General features: G+C 44.2%; 1 protein-coding gene across 3 annotated transcripts in view; it reads left to right on the top strand.

Moving 5' to 3' along the window:
* The window catches only part of STXBP5L (syntaxin binding protein 5 like), a 448,370-nt gene that overhangs the window by 251,392 nt on the left and 180,644 nt on the right, over window positions 1–16,334 (top strand). For all 3 annotated transcript variants that reach the window (XM_019527059.1, XM_019527060.1, XM_019527061.1), the window contains exons 8-12: window positions 1,057–1,180; window positions 2,287–2,365; window positions 6,602–6,756; window positions 9,768–9,840; window positions 13,610–13,757. In XM_019527059.1, the coding sequence (XP_019382604.1) occupies window positions 1,057–1,180; window positions 2,287–2,365; window positions 6,602–6,756; window positions 9,768–9,840; window positions 13,610–13,757 (579 nt within the window). The remainder of the gene's footprint in view (window positions 1–1,056; window positions 1,181–2,286; window positions 2,366–6,601; window positions 6,757–9,767; window positions 9,841–13,609; window positions 13,758–16,334) is intronic.

Here is a 16,334-nt window from a genome sequence, read left to right on the forward strand (position 1 = left end):
ACAAGGTGACCAGCGGTGTCCCTTAGGGCTTAGTACTTGGGCTGGTACTCTTCAACATCTTCATTAATGAACTGGATTCAGGTATCAGATGCAGACTGGCAAAGTTCACGGACAACACTAAACTATGGGGGAAGTCGGTTACTCTGGAAGACAGGCTGGGAATACAGGCCAACCTGGACACACTCGCAAGGTGGATGGACCACACCTGATGGCCTTCAATGTAGAGAAGTGCAGGGTGCTCCACCTTGGGAAGAAGAGCAAGCAGCTCTTACTTACAGGCTTGGTGGTGCTACACTCACTAGCACCACAACCGAAAGAGACTTGAGGGTCTTGATTGACCACAAGATGAACATGAGCCACCAATACGATGCCATGGCTGGCAAAGCAAACCAAACTCTGGCATGCATCCACCAATGCATCTCAAGCAAAACCAGGGATGTCATCCTCCCACTTTACTCAGCCTTAGTGAGGCCGCAGCTGGAGTACTGTGTCCAGTTTTGGGCCCCCCACTTCAGGAGGGACATGGATAAGCTTGGGAGAGTCCAAAGGAGACTCACCCATATAATTAAAGGCCAAAGGGCCAAGCCTTATGAGAAGAGGCTGAGGGACTTGGGACTCTTCAACCTGGAGAAGAGAAGGCTCAGGGGAGACTTGGTGGCAGGCTACAAGTATATAAGGGGGGTGCACAGGACATGGGAGGACAGTTGTTCACCAGGGTTCCCCAAGGGATAACAAACTTGGGGAAGGCTGATTTAGACTGGACAAAAGAAAAAACTTCTTTACAGTCCGTGTGAACAGACTGCCCCTCAGAGGTGGTGCAAGCACCTACTCTGGACTCATTCAAAAGGTGTCTGGATGTTTATCTTGCTGGGATCATTTGACCCTAGCAGACTTCCTGCCTATGGCAGAGGGGCTGGACTCGATGATCTCACGTCCCTTCCAGCCCCTAATGTCTATGAAATCTAACCGAAACTCATACATTAAAATTATTAGTTTGAATTGCATGTTTCATGTTGGCTTTCCTCTTCTTCTCTATTCTCACTGCCTTTTCTTTAGGCTATTCATTCTGTTGCGTGGCACCATGAGGGGAAACAGTTCATGTGCAGTCACTCTGATGGCAGCTTGACGCTGTGGAACCTGAAAAGTCCTAGCAGACCATTCCAGACAACAATTCCTCACGGTAAGATAGATGCTTTCACACACATTAGAGAGAAAGATAGAAAGCTACATCCCTTATTTGATATTGAAATGGAAATGTTCTATAAGCCTCGTTCAACAGCCCTGCATAGACAGTTAGATGAACTTAGTTAGATGTCACAGTTGAGGCAATATATGTATTTACTTTGCGTGAACATGGCAAGAGAAAATTAACTGTATCCCAACACATAAATCATAAAGGAGTCTAATTGTTTCCAGGAGTTTTGTTTGGGCAAGGTCGGTGTAGCTCAGAAAAAAGGGAAATTTTAACTTTTTCTAAAACCTGTTAATTCTGCTTATTTTATCATTCTTTTTGAGAACTTCAAAATCCTAGACATGCAAGATCTGCTTTTTATAAATGATTCCTCTCTCAATTGAAATTAGAAATTTCTCATGTGACTTGCACAACTAGCCGATAGTCCTTGACTTTTATATGTAAGCATACTGAACTCTTGCAAAAAAAAACCTGCTCCCAGTCAATCCAGAGAGTAAAAACCTTTACCAATAAAATGAATCAGGTCAATCTGAAGAATGAGTAAATTTGAGGGAATCAAGAGCTGCTTGTGATAATAGAATTCAGAAAAATAGACCAAATTAGTTAAATGGATTATTCATTGTTTGTTAGTGGCTGTGTGCCTCTTTTTGTGCCTTCTGAGTGCCTTCGTGAATGCTTGTTCTAAGTGCCCTTAAGCTTGGCTCACATATGCATGCAGTAGTGAAAACTATGCTATTGCGAGCCACTATCTAGTGCCTCATACAGTGTTCGCAGAATCTGCAGGTTTTGTAAAATGTGGTATCATAAGGGCTGTGTGCATTTGAAACAAAATTTATAAACAGCGAACATCTTTTAACTTCAGTAATTTTCTGAGAAGAAAGAAAGTATGTCAAGTAAAAGAACAAGAGGAATCTAATTACTTTTTGACCAATGAATAGCCACAAGGAAAGAGAAAATAGTTATTAGCACTGTGCCATTTGCCATGCAGTTGGCATTTAAAGTTCTTTCTTGTACTATCTATATAATCTTTTCTTTTTCCAGTATACTGGTAATTAGAACATTTAGTTGAGTTTATACCTTCTTTCTTTTCACAGGAAAAATTCAGAGAGATGGAAAAAAACCTGAGTCCTGTAAACCAATTCTTAAAGTAGAGTACAAGACCTGTAAAAGCAGGTATGTTTTTCACCAGTAGAAAAGTTTAGGTCTAATGTATGTATGGTATATGATTGTTCTTTGTAAAATAGGGTTACTCATACACATTGTCATCTACAAAGCACTGCAAAATATTCATGTGAATGAGGTATACTTTAATTATATAAACAGATGCTGTTTGCTCCAGAGGATTGTTTTATAATTAAATCACTGGATGGAACCCAGTGTAACTGAATTTTGTCCCCCACATACTATCTGAACCATAAACTGTCTTTGTAACATTGAGGAAATTACCAAGTCACCAGAGAGAACCTCTGCATGTAGTAATCTGTAGTCACTTTTCTAATTTATGCTATCTAAAACTTATTAAAATAATGTATTGTTTTTTAAATACAGATCTGGAACTGGAATGGATAAGGACTCAATAAAGAATGAATATACATTTACAGGAACTGGAATGATAAGAAATCACTGTAAAGAATGAAATACAGCACATTGTACAATATACATAGTAAATTTCATTAAATGGGATTTTTATTCCTATCAGTCATTTTTTGGATTATCCTTTGGATTTTAGCTGCCTCAGTATTATCTAAGTCCTGTTTAGGCACCTAGGGTGCATCTACATGTGCACTTTACTGTGGTGTAGACTAATTAGCTCCAAAGTAAAGCATCACTGTCTATATGTGCACCGATATTAAGGCACAGTAAACTAATTAACTGTGCCATAAGATAGTATTGTCGGAGACAGTACAAAGTAATGAAGTGCGTGTGTAGATGGTGAGAGGGGCTGGCTGGGGCATTAGAGTACCGGGGGCTGCCTGCTGCACAGCTGTACACTTTAGTACTCTTGTGCCCCAGCCAGCCCTGATGCTACCACCCAGAGCCCAGGGCTGATGCCCTGAGCCTACTGCCAGCCCAGGGCTGCTCCACCCTGGCTCAAACTGCTGCTGTCCCGGGCACACTGCTTCAGAGTTTATTGCATCGCATTAATTTCACATGTAGATACACACCTACAGAAACAGTCTTGGGCTGAGCCCAATCCCTATGAATGGCTTTTGAAAAAAATTCCCCTTGAGAACAGCTTTGTTAAAAGTGCACTTCTATCATGTGCAGCAACACCATGTACCCACCACATTCCTCAGCAATTGCATTATAATGAACCTCAAATACACCCATCAGAAAATAACTGTACTATAGCAGTGTTTGGATGACTACAAGGCATGTGTTGGAGTTAAAATTTTGTCTTTATAATGTGATCATGGAGGTTATCGTGCATCTAGTGTGTTACTATACATGATAGAAATATAAAGAAATTATTTATAAAAGGGTGGCATCTGCCCTTGAAAATGGTGGATATGTTATTTTTTACAGTTAAGATATGTTAAAGAAGGATACTTTCATTGGATAATTCTTTACTTTCAAAGTTTGTGGGGTGAAGGTGTTCTTAGGTGAGTTTAACTAGTTTCAAATCAAGTGTTTTTTCTCTTTATGTGAATTTATATAAAAGTCCAAATTCACTTCAAACCTGTTAAATATACAACTTTAGAAGCAGTGGCACACACTAATATAATAATAGCTCCTTTTTTTTGTAATGTCTACTAAACTTTTCCCCATGCACTGTGCTTACACTTCCTGTGCAGAATATGGCGGGTGCCACCTCATCCACGGCACCGTCATTCTCGTGTCATTACTTGCTGCCCTTTACCAACCCCCTGCTCCAGGATCCCACTGAAGTCTCTTCAGAGAACTAGAGTCTGTATGTGTGCGCGCACTGAGCAAATCTGCACTAAGTAGATCCAGGCAGACACATTATATCCACAGTTCTTCACTTCCCCTGAGACACTTAGTTACATGGCTTTTCTTACAGAAATCTCTGTGAGGGAAGCCACAGCCTAGGGAAGTCTGTTGAAGCTGGGTGAAAATTTAAAATCTAGTTTTCATTCCAAAAAGGAACAAAACCAAACATTTCTAAATTTATCTTGAAATGAAGTTTTTGAAAAAATGTTAGGTTTAGGTGAATAATTACATTGGTCAAAACGTTCAATTCCAGTAAGTCTGACCTTACTGAAATGCTCTTTCCATTCTTTTCATGGGGGGGCATGTGCTACTGGATCTGCGCGCAGGGAAGTGCAGGCTGCTGCTGCAGGCTGAGGCTGGTGTGACACCGAGCTCTTCCCAGTGGGGTGTTGGACTGGGGTTGTGCTTGGGGTGGGTGGTGGGAGTGCTGGGAAGGGGGCTATGGTGAATTTTGGGGCATCTGCAGCCCCCCATTGTAGCTTCCCTCCCAGCACTACCACCACGTGCCCCAACTGCAGCCCTGGCCCAACCCCCACCACTGGGAAGAGCTCGGTGTCACCCTGCCCACAGCAGCAGCCCACCCTCACTCCATATGCAGATCTGGGGACATGCCTCCCATGCCCTCCCAGGGTGCGTGCATGCAGTGGAGGGAGCCGCCACACCCTCCCCTGCGCCCCCAGATATGCCACTCACGGCTCCATCCTGTGCTTCGCCCCAGCTGTGCAGCACCTGCCCCTGCTCCAGCCCCACTCCCTCCCTCACCACAAGTGCCCCAATCTGCCCCCCCACCCATTTCCCCCACACCAGACTTACCATCACGACGCCACTCTCCATGCTGCTGGCTGCATATCGGAATTGGATCAGTATTGGCCAGTGGCAGCAGTAGGAGCAGCAGAAGACCCTTGGGGTGCTTATGACCCATGCAGGCACATCCGCCTAGTGGTGCACAGCTCCAGCCAGTTCTGGGAGCTGCATGTGATGACAAGGAGAGGAGCCAGGCTGGTCTGCTTCTATTGCGCAGGGTTCACGAGCAGCTCCTGGGACTTGTGCGCCACTGCGGGGGGAAGCACTGCACAATGGATCCAACTGCCTTCTCCACTCCCTGCTGCCATGTGCAGGTCCTGGGACTCCACCAGAAAACACGGAGCAGGGCTCCCTGCCACTTCCAGCACAGTCCTAGCAGGTGCATGTGGCAGCATGTAGCAGAGACAGCAGCCAGCTCCATCGTGTGGGGCTTCTCCCCAATGGTGTGCAAATCCCAGGAGCTGCACATGAGCCCAGTGCAATAGAGGCAGGCTGGCCTAGCTCTGCATCTTACTCCTTGCTACCCCATACCCCCAACCCTCCCTCAAAACCCACACACCTGCACCCATACCCTAGCCACATCACTACACAACCCTCCCACATATACATATACCCACTCTGCCCACACACACTGCCATACCTCCTCACAAGACACACACACACTATACAAGAGTAAGACTTTATTTTTGAGCTGTTATGCAATCACTTCTATATATGCTATGCAAACACATACAGATCAGGACAAAAATAATTTTTGAAATAAAATTAAAATATGTTATAGTACATATTTGACTTTTAGTATATGATTTGTTTTTTTCCAGTTCCAAAATGTCAGCCTCCCATTCCTGCCCACCCCCACCCCCAGGGAGTACTTCTGGGAGGCAAGGGGAGGGACTTCTGGTGGCAAAGGTCAGAGGTTAGGGGATGGAACTTCTGGTCCCAAGATGGCGACCAGGGGACAGGGCACCTGTCAAGGGGCAGGGCTACCGTTGCGGCCCTCAACACCTCAGCAAAGCTCATTAAGTGGCCCTCCAGCTGCAATAATTACCTGCCCCTGGTCTGTAAGGTGCAGATCTACCCTGCCTTCTACTTCAGACAAGCACATCTGTCTGCTTGGTAGAACTCCACAGCTCCAGTTGCACAATTAACCCCTTTTTTTCATTGTACAAACTAGTCAGGGATACAGAGACATGCAACCTTATAACGTGAGCACATTTAAATAGGAAATATTAAAACAAAACCATAATCTGGCACAGGATGTTTTGGCCATGTGAATTTTAAGTCCTTTTTAATATATAGGTCAATTTGTATAAATCTCCTTATTTCTGAGTACTACGAGTCTGTCAGAATGCTGACTCTTTTAATATAAAGCACTAGCAATATGAAAATAATAACTGTAACCTTAATTCCAAAATTTTATATCTTATCAAAGGAAAAATGAATGCACAACTATCTTAAAATGCTACAAATATTTCCCCACACACAATATAAAACCTTCATAATATTCATGAATATTAATGGTTTTAAAGGTAAAGCCCAATCAGATTAACTATTTATAATTTCATTTTTTAATTTGAAAAGCATTTAGGATTTACAGGCAGTACAGAAGTGTTAGATTATATCATTTATTATTGCTTTTTGTTTTTAATACAGTGAACCATTTATAATCTTTTCTGGTGGACTGTCTTATGACAAAGCTTGCCGAAGACCAAGTTTAACCATCATGCACGGAAAAGCAATTACAGTGCTTGAAATGGATCATCCTATAGTTGAATTTTTAACTCTTTGTGAAACACCATACCCAAATGGTGAGTGTTTGAAACAAAAATAGTACAAATTTGTCAAGGAAGAAAGGTTTCATTACTAAAAATGTAAATGCAGTGGCCTGAATTTGGTGTTCAATCGATGTATTAAATGAGTTGGGAATCTTAGTTGTCAACCAACACCTGTCTACATCACAGAAAACAGCATCAGAGCTGACAGCAGTTTGAATGTTTGTTTGCTGTTTCAGCAGAGAGATGAAGAATGGGTTACAGTGACTGAACTCTCTCTTATACTGTGTACTGTTCCCTCCAAACTGAAGTTGCAGCATAATGATGAATCAAAAACTTACTTTGCCATTGCTCAAAAATAAGTAGAGAGGTTAATTCTCATGGCTACAACTCTGGCACATTTCTTTAGGCTTAAGTTCCTAGTTCAGTGAAATATTTAGGCTTGTGCTTAAACCCATCACTTGTGTACAGTGTACCTAAACACAGTAATAATTGTGTATTTAGTGGCATCTTAATTGAACAGAGTAGATTTGAAACAGTATTGCAACATTTACATAGCTATTAGGGCTGTGCAAAGCTTCGGTAGCTGATTCAATTCAGAGGGACCAAATCTCCAAATCCGAATTGAATTGGGAGACCAGTTAAAAGCTCTGAATCGATTCAAAGCATCTGAATCGATTTGGAAAAGCTTCCGAAAAGATTTGGCCAATTCAGAGATTCGGCTATAGACTAAACAGGCAGCTGATAGCTGCTTCCAGCTGGTAAGTCTGTTGCGGTTGGAGAGGGGGGAGGGAAGGGGAGGGCAGGTTTGGGGCTGGGGCTGGGACAAGCTGCCCAGCTAGGGTGGGAGAGGGCCGGGATGGGGGCGCAGCATGCTGGGAGTGGTAGCTCTGCCTTGCTGCTGCTTACCCAGCTGGGGTAGGATACAGGCGTGGCTCGCTCGAGGCAGAAGGGAGCAAGCGGCAGCAGAGCATAGCCCCCCCTCTGCCAGCGCTGCTGCACCCGCATTCTGTTCCTCCTGCACCAGGTGGCATGCAGTGGCAGCGCTGGGAATGTGGACTATGCCCTGCTGCCGCCTGGAGCAAGCCATGCCTGCAGTGCACCCCCCCATGCCAGCTGGGCAAGCAGCAGCAAGGCATAGGTCATGTAGATTCCCCTGCCAGGGCAGAGGTAGGCACAACCGGAGGAGCTGTGGGAGAAGCCCCCATGGCTGCCCTGCCTGGCCCCATCCCCCGCCCAGCTCCAGCCTCTTGGCACTTTAAAAAAAAGAAAAAAGCCCTGCACTCACTGGGTCTGGCAGTGGCGATTGGGGTGTCTGGGCACTCGTGGCAGAGCCTCCCTGTGCAGCGTGGGGCAGTGGGGGGACAGTGGGAATCACCCCCCGCAACCTGGCACACGCAGCAGTTGCTCCATGGCATGGGTGCAGCGCAGCTCAGGAGGGTGCTGTTCACTGTCCAGGAGCTGGGGTGGCTCCACATGTCAGGTGGAGCCTGGCAGTGCTCGGCCCCAGCGGCCCCAGGTCCCAGACAGCATGCGGCGCCCTGCTGAACCACACTGCACCTGTGCAGCTGTTGTACAGGTGCAGACAGAGGGGTGGGGGGAGCTTGATCTCCGTTGCCCTGCGCTTCGCAGGGGGGCTCTGCCACAAGTGCCCAGAGGCCCCAGTCACCACTGCCAGAGCCAGTGAATGCAGGTTTTTTTCTTTTCTTTTTTTAAAGTGCCAGGACTAGGCTGGGGCGGGGTGGGAGATGGGGCTGGGCAGGGCATCCATGGGAGCTTCTCCCATGGCTCCCCCCACCTGGGGAGAGGCAGGCACAGCCAGAGGAGCTGCGGGAAACCTGCAGCCACCCAGCTGTGCCTGCCTCTCCCTGGCTGATCCGAAGCTCTCCAAATCAGCGCTGAATCTTCCAGAAAGGATTCAGCCAAATCGATTTGGGACAGTGATCCAAATCTCAAAATCAAATCACTGTCCTCTGAATCAGCTAAATCCAAATCCGAATCAAATACTTCCCTATTAGCACAGGCCTAATAGCTGTAGAAAAAATTTTAGGCCAAGTATCCTTTAACTATGAAAAATATTTCCCAGCAAAAAGATAAGAAATAATAATAGGGATTAGGTATAAATAGTTTTCCCCTCCTGTGCTGAAACCCTTTTTTTCCCTCTCCTTTAAAGTTTTACATGATTTTTAACTCAACACCTGTAAATAAATTTCTAATTTAGAATTCCGGAATCTGAATTCCAGAATGATAGGTAACATACATGAAAATGAGCTTTTGCTAAAGGAAGTGGTTTAAAAGTGGTTGGAAGACCAGAGTCTGCTCCTGTAAGAGCACCTTGGTATGTTAGGAATGGAGGAGCAAACCTAAATCTTTGACATCTCTTTTTCAGCTCCACGCAGTCTGTCTCTGTCCAGCTCTACCTGCAGCACAGCTGCACCTCTTTCTTCACCTTCCATGTCTACTGCGTACCTCTATTAACATTGTTTCCTCATTCATGCTCCCTTTTCACATTTTAAATAGTGGACGTAGTGAATCTCTTTTTTTTTTTTGAGGTCTGAGGGATACACCATTGGGAATAGGTGCACTATGCATTATCAAATAAGCTGAATCAGCTGCAAAGAATAGAGCTTTGGATAATCTCTGTCCATAGCAAAACATCCACTGATAATTGGATTTAATGATGGGTTAACATACGGTTTCCTAAGACATCAAAGAGAACCTCTTCTCTACTCCTTTCCTGTCTGTTCAATACCATGTTAGCATGCTCTAATTTACCATGCTGTTTCTGTCCCAATGTGTTTTTAACAATACTTTCCCAAAGCCACTTGTCATCATGGTCCTTTCCCATTAGTGTCTGACTCTAATTAAAGGTCATACTTTCCAGTTTGCAGAGAAGTTTTCTAGTTGTTCAGGCTTCTTTTTCAAAACTCTTATTTAACAAATAGTAATTGTTCAGTAAAAGGATTACATGATTTGGTTAATTTAATTAAAATGTCTGGTGGAAAAACTGTGTTTTATGAATCTTATGCTTCATTTCTTACTTCTAGAATTTCAAGACCCTTATGCTGTAGTTGTGTTACTGGAAAAAGATCTCATTGTTGTTGACCTGACACAAAGCAAGTGAGTACAAAGTCTGTTTGAAACTATTTTTAATACATAAATATCCAGAAAGTTGTATTTAAACCTGTTTGGACTTTCCAGAAAGGGGTGTATTCTTTCTTTTTTTTTTTTTTTTATTCACATTCACTGGAAACAATTTTACTCCAGGATAATTTAGGCCAGTAGGATTTCTTGTTTTATCTGAGTTAATTCTTATATATATTGGGAAACCAAAACAAAAAGAATTATTATATAAAGCTTGTGTCCAAACATGATAGATACCCCCAAATGATTCATTATTAATGTCTTCGGTGCATTCCATCCTGGAGTTGTAATAATCATTCTCTTCCCCTTTCCAGTGAACATTAACATGTCTATTCAACAACAATATCTCATGATGCTAGTGTATGTGTATTTGTCGTCTTGTTTTTGTACTTATAGCATATAATAAATGGTTCTGGGGCATCACCTGGATTTAATATGGGTTTAAAAAGGAAAATAACAAATGGGCATAGTGTAAAATATTGGTGGAAAGTTATGCAAATGTATTTCAGGGGAAGTTCATGCTGCAGCTTTGATATGAATAAAAATGAAAACTTACATTCCCGTAGAATTAGACCCCAGTAGAACTTGAAGATATCAAATTCAGTGGAGCTGCAGACACTGCAAGTTATTATTAGATTCAAATTGGGCTTAATAAACTGGAGAACTAGTCCAAAATAAGTTAAATTAAATTCAGTAAGAAGAATCTCAAAGTCTTAGTGCAAAGAGAGAATAACTGGATGCACAAATGCAGACTGAGGAATGACTGGTTACAGTACTGCAGAAAAGGACCCAGGGTTATAGTGGATCATAAGCTGAATATGAACCAACAGCATGCTCTTGTTGCAAAAAATGCCAATAGCACACTTGGCTATACTGATAAGAATGTCACTTGCAAGTCAAGAAAAGTGATCCACTTTATTCAGCACTGATAATGCCTTTCCTAAAGTACTGTGTTTAGTTTTGGACACCAAACTTCAATAAAGATGTGGACAAATTAGAAAGGCTAGTAGATAGCAACAAAAAGAATTAGAGGTATGGAAAAAGTTTTTATGAAGAACTGGAATTAGTCTTGGATTAGTCTGGAGAAGGAAAAACTGAGAGGCTATGATTTAGTAACAGACTACGAATACCTGAAGGGTGGAGGGAGGTAGTTAGCCATTAGTCTGAAGATAGAATGCAGGGCAGTGTGGCACCTTGTATACCAGGGGTAGGCAACCCCCGGCATGCGTGCCAGTGTGTGACACTGAAGGCATGTTCCTTGGCATGAGTGCATTAGGGCAGACAGTGGGGAAGAGGCTGGGGCTGTACTGCCACAACAAGGACTGGACCCTTTTTTACTCCCCCACCATCCACCCCTGGCATGCCAACATCTTACCAGTTGAGGTTGCGTGTATTTTTGGTACTCTGTCCAAAAATGTTGCTGACCCCTGTTACAGACTAACTTGTTCAGAGATGCATGAACTTTTGTAGGCTACTTTTGTAGGCTACAGCCTATGAATAGGGACCTGCAAAATTCATGGTTCTGCAATTTCTGCAGAAACTATGGATTTGGTCAGTCTTTGCGGAAAAGCTCAGGGACCACAAAAAAGTGTAAAATCAACAGCGAATGGAGGGAGGGGGAAAAAAGAGCTGCAAAAACAAAAAAGGGTGGGAAGCCCTGGCATCCTGAAGCAAGGTTCTTATAGTATAGCAAGGGAAATTTAGGTTAGATATTAGGTAGAATGTTCTCACTATAAGAATGATTAAGTATTGGAACAGACTACGTAGAGAGTGTGTGGAAACTCCATCCTTGAAAAAAAATTAAAAACAGGTTAGAAAACTCTTGTCTGAGTTGGTTTAGATGAGGATGATCCTGCACCGAGCAGGAAGTTGGACTAAATGACCTCTGAGATCCCTTCCAGCTCTGCTTTCTTAGAATTCTGTGATTGTTACTAACCAACATTGTGAATATCTTTTGATAACTACTAATATATTTGATACCCAATTTAGGAAATCACTTAAGCACATTTATGCTTAATATAAGGCATAGAAGTCCATTTATGAGTGTAGACAGACATAACAATTCAAACATTTCCAAGTGAAACCCACTCAGAAATGTTTCAGAAAGAAAAAGGTTCAGCTGGGGGATATATGTATGTCTCTGTGCTGTTCCTGGGTGGAAAGTTTCAAAATACTGAAGGCTCCTCTGGAGTTCACTGGTGGACTCCACAGCAGGCTGTGGTGACCTGTGGCTTTACTCTTAGCTCCCCTCTGCTCCTCCACTCACAGGAGTGGGAGGTAAAAAGGAGGGGAAAACCAAGAGTGTAGGGGAGGGGTAGAGGAGATTAAAATTGGAGAGCCCAGTTCCAGCATCAGTAGGGGCGCCAGGGATCTGGCAGGGAAGGTGAGAGTAGTATACCTAACTCCAGCCCCACTCTAACTCATGGCACTTTACATAAAGCGGCATAAGTTAGTAGTGACCCCCTGATCCAACAGATGGTCACCTGCTGAATCGGGAGGAGCTGGGGGGAGGAGCAGGATTGAGCCTGCCTGTCCTGGCCCTCCTGGCCAGTAGGCATGGGTACTCCAGCAACCTCTGAGGAGGCTGTTGGACTACCCCTCTCCCCAGCCCTGCCCCTCCCTCCCAGCTCCACGGCTGTCAACAGAGAGGTGGGGAAAGGAGCAGCAGTAGCTGCGGGGCTGCTATGTCTATCCTGACCCTGGGTGGGGTATTTGGGGGGAGTCAGGCTGAGCCCCTGAGGCAAGGGGCTCCATTCCACCCCCTTTCACCTCTCCAGCTCAAGCCAGGCTTGCCCAGCAGCTGCTGCTGCCACTCTCAAGAGGCCTGGCCAGAGCTGGAGGGGGGAGAGGGGGCTCGGTAGAACAGAGCCTTCTCACCTCGGAGGTCTGTCTCGGCTCCCCCCAACACCCCAGCCAGGGTGCTGGCAGGGACTATGAGGTGAGGGGCTCCATGGCACCACCCCCTGCTCCAGCTCAGGCCTGGATAGCAGCCCAGCAGCTGCTGCTGCTCCCTTCCCTCCCTCTTCACTGACAGCCCCAGGGGTGGGGTTGGCTGCTGCTTGCATCAGCCCAGCCCTACCCCTGTGTGAAAAATTAACCCTCAAAGGAAAAGAAGTTCCATAAGAAACTCTAAAGCAGAGTGCTTTAACCTGTTACCTGATTTGACAAGGGTTTTTTTGCCCAGTCAGCTATTTTAGAAGTGCTCTGTGTGTAAGGTCATAGCTGTAGAGCACTTTCAGGGGCCAGATCACATGAAAAAATGTCATTTCTGCCTGCACCCCAAAAGTGAAATGCTTCAAAATAGTGCCTCATTTAAAGAGGTACTATTGTAAAGTGTTTCAGACACTTCTGCAGTGTTTCAAAGGGCTTGCATATCTGTACAGCTATACATACTACCTATATTCTCTGCTTTTTAGAAGAAAAATTAGAACCTGTTCTTGTGAGCCCTTACTCACCTAAATGATCCCATTAATTCTAGTGTAGCTCTTCATATATAAGTAAGTATTAATAAGAAAACAGATTGCTGCCCTGGTACCTTAAACTGAATGTCACTGAGTGACTGTAATTCTTTAAAATAAAGACGATAAATATATTTCAAAGCAAATATGAAATAAGGAAAATGTCGTCTGTTATGAATGGCAATGGTTACAATTTCGATTTTTTTTATTATTTAATGTAAAGATTGTTTTTTCTAATACTACTTGGCATGTCAGAGTGGTACTAATAAATTGTCTTCCTCAATTAGTTTTCCAATCTTTGAAAATCCTTATCCTATTGACATTCATGAGTCACCAGTTACCTGCACAGAATATTTTGCCGACTGTCCTCCAGATTTGATTCCTGTACTCTATTCTGTAGGAGCTAAACATAAAAAGCAAGGATACAGCAATAAGGTAAGTAAACAAAAAAAAAGAAGTCTTTTTATTAAGGAAGATAGTGTTGCCTGTAAAAATCTAATGCTATATTCGTAATCTCTTGCCAGAATGTTTCCATTGTATGTCTTCTCTTATATTAAAATAAGTTGAAGAAAATTGGTTTGAAAATCAAAATCTTGTTGAAGAAATGTGCCTATGCTATAGATATGATTCAGGCAATTAATTTAAGTGTAACTGAAAGAGGTTAGGTGAGAAAAAATCCTCTATCATTACAGATTGTTAACTTTGTGAGTTTGACCGCATTTGATGTACACTCAGTTTCAACCTCTCTGTAGTCATTTGAGACATGATCCTGCAATTGGCTCTATATACACAGCCTCTTGTCTACACATGGTAACCCAAAGTCTTCATCATCTTCATCTTCATTTTCATTTGCAGATTCCATATAAGAGCAGGATCAGCGTTATTCACTTTTCCGTAGCTGAATGGAACTTTCCCATCAACAGGGAAAAACATCCTTGCACTTTTCATACACTAATTTCTGAGTGTTTGAGGTTTATTTATAACAGTGTCTCTGCTGCAGCTAATAAATTAAGGACAGAATTCTGGGGTGATATTTCAGTTCTTCTCTAGTACATGAAAACATGCCTGCAGTAAATTTTGACCTCTTTGGAAGAATGTTCTTTGGAGCTAGTTATCCTGGACTTATACACTGAAGTATAAAACAAGGCTAACATTTTCAATGTTAGATGGCTCCAGTTAGGTTTCTAATCCATCTTTAGGCCATCTGAAAGTGTGCTCAGTTTTGATAAATGATAAGAAATGAATGGCCTGATTTCCAGAAGTGAAGAGTATTTGCAGAAGTCGATGGGCGATGTGAGTGATCAGCACCACTGAAAGTCTGGCTTTTTATTTTAAGTGCCTGAATATGGGTTTAAGAACCCAGCCTTAAGCAGCAAACTTCAGAAGTGTTGGCCTCATTTTATAGAAAGCTCCAGTAGAGTTCAAAGCCGGAACCAGAAACAGAGAGTGACCTTTGGGTTTTTTTAAGTGCATAGAATTACAAGCCATTACACAGAAGCCTTAATATGGAACAGATTAAATTTAAAGAATACTAGTTTTTCAGATGTATAGTTTTGTAATATACAGTCTTCATTGTATTAGCCATTGGACTCCATATTTAACAGTGCTAATTATTAATAATGGTACACAGGGATCCAGCTAAAATGTTAATGTTCATTAATTATTCAAGTGATTACCTGAATATAGTTTCTTGACATAGAGCCCCACTCCTGGCCTTCCCACACCCCTCACCATGTTCTCAAGATCCAAATCTTTTGGCTAGTAGTGTTTGTAGGGGCTATACATGCATCATGTTTTCGTATCCTATACCTTTTCCAGCTGTTCACTAGAAAGGAAACACAAGCTGCCTGAGAAGCTTCTAGTCTGTGCATTGTGGTGTGTTTGTTTGAAAAGGGGGGAAGAGATGTGACGTGTGAATGCGCTGAATGGGCACATGAGAACCTAAAGTTACTTTTTGTTGAATCTGCAAATGGCAATAAATGCATAGCTTTACTTTTTATTCACAGTATAGTCCATGCTTGACAGCCTGGCAGAACTCTTTCCCATACTTGTGGCTGGAGTCAATCATTTCTGAATACCCTTGTACAAATACAACACCAAGCCCAACCCTCAAGACAGGGATGGGCCAAATACAGCCTGTGGGCCATATCCGGTCAGCCAGGCAATTTCATCTGGCCTGCGGGTAGGTGCCCACTGTGCCCTGCCCACTCCCACATGGACAGCATGCTATGCTCCTACCCTCATATGCTGGAGGGCCCCAGCCCCAGCCCATGTGCACAGCTTCAAGGTGGACCAGCTGCTGCCGCTGCTGCAGTGACACAGGGAACTGCTCGGCTGTCCCAGCCTCCAGCAGTTTCTTTTCCTGTTGCTGCTGCAGTGCTCCAGGCAGCAGGTAGGGAAGTGGGGGTGGGCAGGTGGGGAGGAAGCTGCAACTAGACAGGAGCATGGAGTGCAGGGCTGGGGTCTGCAGGAGCTTGGAGCCTGAAGCATGGGGCCTACACCCAGCAGGGTAGCAGAAGTATGGAGCCCAAATTGGCCCAGTTCCATCGTGTAGAGCTCCCCATGACTCACGTGCAGCTCCTGGGACTCCACTGGAAGTGGCAGGGAGCCCCAGGTGATGGAGCCAGGCTGGCTTGGCCCTGCTCCCTGCTTCCCAGTGGAGTCCCAAGATCTGCATGTGGCAGCAGAAAGCAGGGAAAGCCACTGGTTCAATTGCATGGGGCTCCCCCCACAGCATGTGGATCTGGCTGGGTCCCAGGAGCTGCATATGACCTGCAGGAGGCCCCATGCAATGGAACCGGGCTGGCTTGGCCCCACTCTGTAATGCCATGTGCAGCTCCTGGAACTGGCCAGAGCCACATGCCACCAAGGGGCTCTCCCTGCATGGGCTATGAGTGCCCTGAGGGCCTGCTGCTGCTGCTGCCACTGGTGGTAGGGGCTGTGCACCGCTTGGGAGGCACATGCACACCCCACCATACCCACCCCACACCCCCCCTACAAACCTCACATGCA

The sequence above is a fragment of the Gavialis gangeticus genome, unplaced genomic scaffold (genome assembly GCF_001723915.1).
Source record: "Gavialis gangeticus isolate Ggan-Ray unplaced genomic scaffold, GavGan_comp1, whole genome shotgun sequence".
NCBI lineage: Eukaryota > Metazoa > Chordata > Crocodylia > Gavialidae > Gavialis > Gavialis gangeticus.